Source organism: Sciurus carolinensis, chromosome 13, assembly GCF_902686445.1.
Source record: "Sciurus carolinensis chromosome 13, mSciCar1.2, whole genome shotgun sequence".
NCBI lineage: Eukaryota > Metazoa > Chordata > Mammalia > Rodentia > Sciuridae > Sciurus > Sciurus carolinensis.
Window position 1 is genome coordinate 31197829 of NC_062225.1, and position 2926 is coordinate 31200754.

Here is a 2926-nt window from a genome sequence, read left to right on the forward strand (position 1 = left end):
ATGCTGTCTCCCATGGCCCTGCCCAGCATGTCCTGGATGCTGCTTTCCTGCCTCATGCTCCTGTCTCAGGTGCAAGGTGAGATCTCTCTGCCTCTAGCGCTGGGTTTCCTGTGAGCATTGAGATCCAGGAAGGGAGGAAGGCTCCTTTATGGGGTAAGGTGAGGTGTGCCCACACTCAGGGAAACTGCCTGCTGTCCCTCCATGGCCCTGCCTTCCTTCAGGTTGACAGTGGTGGGAGGCCCCAGAGTGGTGCATCATCAATGGAAAGAGGTGGCTTTCCACTCTGTCAGAAATTTTAAATTTGTGAGTAGAAAGAGAGCAAGTGTGAAAGGGCCATAATGAAGTGCAAGGAAAAGTGAAAGACTGGAGAAGTCCCTTGTGGGGACTGTCAGCCCAGACTGGGAGGAGTCGTGGACTATTGAGTAAGGGGAAAGAGTGAAATGAAGAGGTGCTCCACAGCATGGCTGACCCCTGTGAGACTGAAAATTCCTGAAAGCATGAGCAGAGCTGAGAGGTAATGAGGCTTGTGGTTTCCCTCCCAGAAGGAGACCTCATAAGCATTCCCTAAGTTGTCCTTCCCACCAACCTCCATTCTTCATTTGACCCCATCCCTCTCTGTATCTCCCTCCACCCAGGTGAAGACACCCAGAAGGAAGTGCCCTCTCCACGCATCAGCTGCCCCAAAGGCTCCAAGGCCTATGCCTCCCACTGCTATGCCTTGTTTAGCACACCCAAATCCTGGGTAGATGCAGATGTGAGTGCTGAGTGGTGCGGCTGGGGTGACAGGGGAAAGGTCATGTGTGTCTCAGGGACAGGGTCTCCAACCTCCAGGATTCCTGGGATGAGAATGAACACCCTTATCAATTCTCTTTATCCTATATAATTCTGCCCTGTCCATCTCTTCTAAGGTCTCAGGCTCTCTCTTATTTTCTTGTTTCCCAACCATTCAGTTGGCCTGCCAGAAACGGTCTGAAGGACACCTTGTTTCTGTGCTCAGTGGGGCTGAAGCATCCTTTGTGTCCTCCTTGGTCAAGAGCAGTGTGAATAGCTATCAATACATCTGGATTGGACTTCATGACCCAACACTGGTGAGATTCAATCTTTTCATTTCTGTTAAATCTCAAGTGACTATTGTCACCCAGGTCTACTCTCCTATGCCTGCCCAGCAGGAACCTGAGGGGACCTAGACCTCAGATTCTGGGTGATATTTAGAGCAAAGGGAAATCCTTGAGGCTATGTTAGGACCTATGTCTGTTGGGTTCCCTAGTAATCAGATGATGTTAATATTCTTCTTGTCAGCTTTAATACTATTCTTTTGTCAGCTTTAGAAATCTTTAAGTAGTCTGAGCATACTATTCTAAGGAATCACTACATAAAGATAGGAACCATGTTTCCTCTTTTAAGAATAGATGCTATCTTTGAATTTCAGAATCTATTCACAAAAATGTCACCAATCATGTTAAGCTAGTTCCTTATTAATTTCGAGTGGTTCCAAAGTTCTTGGGATAATTGGTTGGGATTTTCATGTAGGAATGAGGAATTCCGGGAGAACATTCCTTTAGAGGGCTCTGGGTATCTCATGGAGAAGGTCACACCCCATGAAGATGTGGAGGATATCAGAAGTTCCAGTTAGGGGATCATACAAGCAGAGCTCTAAAGCTCTAATCCCTACACACACCACACACACACAAACACACACACAAACACACACACACACACACACACCCCTACCTGGCTCCATCCTGTACTCCATAGGGCCAAGAACCCAATGGTGCTGGATGGGAGTGGAGTAGCACTGATGTGCTGAATTATTTTAACTGGGATAGGAATCCTTCCACTGGTTATTGTGGGAGCCTGTCAGGAAACTCAGGTAAGCATCAGAGAAGTCACTTCTGCCCTGTCTTTCCCACCTCTTCTACTGGTGCCTGGTCCTGAGCTTTAAGGAATCCCTCTGAGAAAGGAAATCAAAAGTTGATTTTTCTTCTACCTGAGATGCTGCTTCATTGGGTTCACAGAATCCACTTGTCCCAGTCATATTACATCTTCTATCTCTCCAGGATTTCTGAAGTGGAGAGATTATAACTGTAATGCAGAGTTACCCTATGTCTGCAAGTTCAAGAACTAGGGTAGGTGGGAAGTCATCAGGCTGGATTTGTGCATAGTTCCATCATGAACAAGAGTCCAAGGTGAAGATCCACCCAAGGAAGCATCCTAAGGACACTCTGAAACCTGATCACCTCATCCCAAGCTTCCCTCTTTTCTGTCCTTTTCCCACCCTTATTTCAGGCTCTTCTGTATTTGTTATGGTCTGTGGTCTCAGAGAGCAATAATAAAAATTCTAATTTAAACTTATGACTTTTGTATTCTATTCTTATAGTTTATGTTCTAAGTGTGGCAATTAACAGAAAGAGATAATCGTAGTGAATTAAAAAGAATAAGACTCTACCGTACCTTGTCTACCAAATAACTACTTTTGATTCAAACATAAGACATAAGTAAAAGAATAGAGTGCTGGGGTACAGGCCTAGCAGCGGTCGGGGGTCCTAGGTGGATGGGAGGCATTCGTGTGGTGGAGAAACAGCAGACAGAGACACCAAGTGTTCTGAGGCTGAATCTCTATCTTTATTTTTCTGCCAGCCTTTTTATACATTTTTTCTTTAGTAATGATTATATCATTTTATGGTTAGTTTAAAATAAGAAAAACTTTCAAAAGTACAATCTATGCTTCTTCTCAAAGTACACGTTCCCTCTGTATAACAGCCCAGACCAAAACAACCTTATTTCCCATCCAGACCAAAACAACCCCATCCCCCAGCCAAACCGAGGGCACCACAATCTGCCTGCCTTCAACCTCCAGAACAAGCACGTCACTGGATTTTCTGAGAAACCAACCCCACCATGAACTCCGGTGTTTAACAGTGAAAAT

The 2926-nt window shown here is 45.3% G+C and overlaps 1 protein-coding gene across 2 annotated transcripts; it reads left to right on the forward strand.

Moving 5' to 3' along the window:
- LOC124963403 (regenerating islet-derived protein 3-gamma-like) lies at positions 1 to 2125 on the forward strand. Of its 2 annotated transcripts, XM_047523116.1 has the most exons (5): positions 1 to 76; positions 636 to 754; positions 951 to 1088; positions 1756 to 1870; positions 2058 to 2125. In XM_047523116.1, exons 1-5 carry the CDS (start codon positions 1 to 3, stop codon positions 2123 to 2125), a joined length of 516 nt encoding a protein of 171 aa, XP_047379072.1. The 2 variants fall into 2 exon arrangements, with proteins under 2 accessions (XP_047379072.1, XP_047379073.1); XM_047523117.1 differs by lacking the exon at positions 951 to 1088.
- Positions 2126 to 2926: the final 801 nt, after the last annotated feature.

Excerpts from the sequence above, each read along its gene's own strand:
- LOC124963403 (XM_047523116.1), top strand. The coding sequence starts at position 1 with ATGCTGTCTCCCATGGCCCTGCCCAGCATGTCCTGGATGCTGCTTTCC. Across the intron at positions 755-950 it reads AATCCTGGGTAGATGCAGAT|TTGGCCTGCCAGAAACGGTC; the intron begins GTGAGTGCTGAG and ends CCAACCATTCAG. Across the intron at positions 1,871-2,057 it reads GAGCCTGTCAGGAAACTCAG|GATTTCTGAAGTGGAGAGAT; the intron begins GTAAGCATCAGA and ends CTATCTCTCCAG.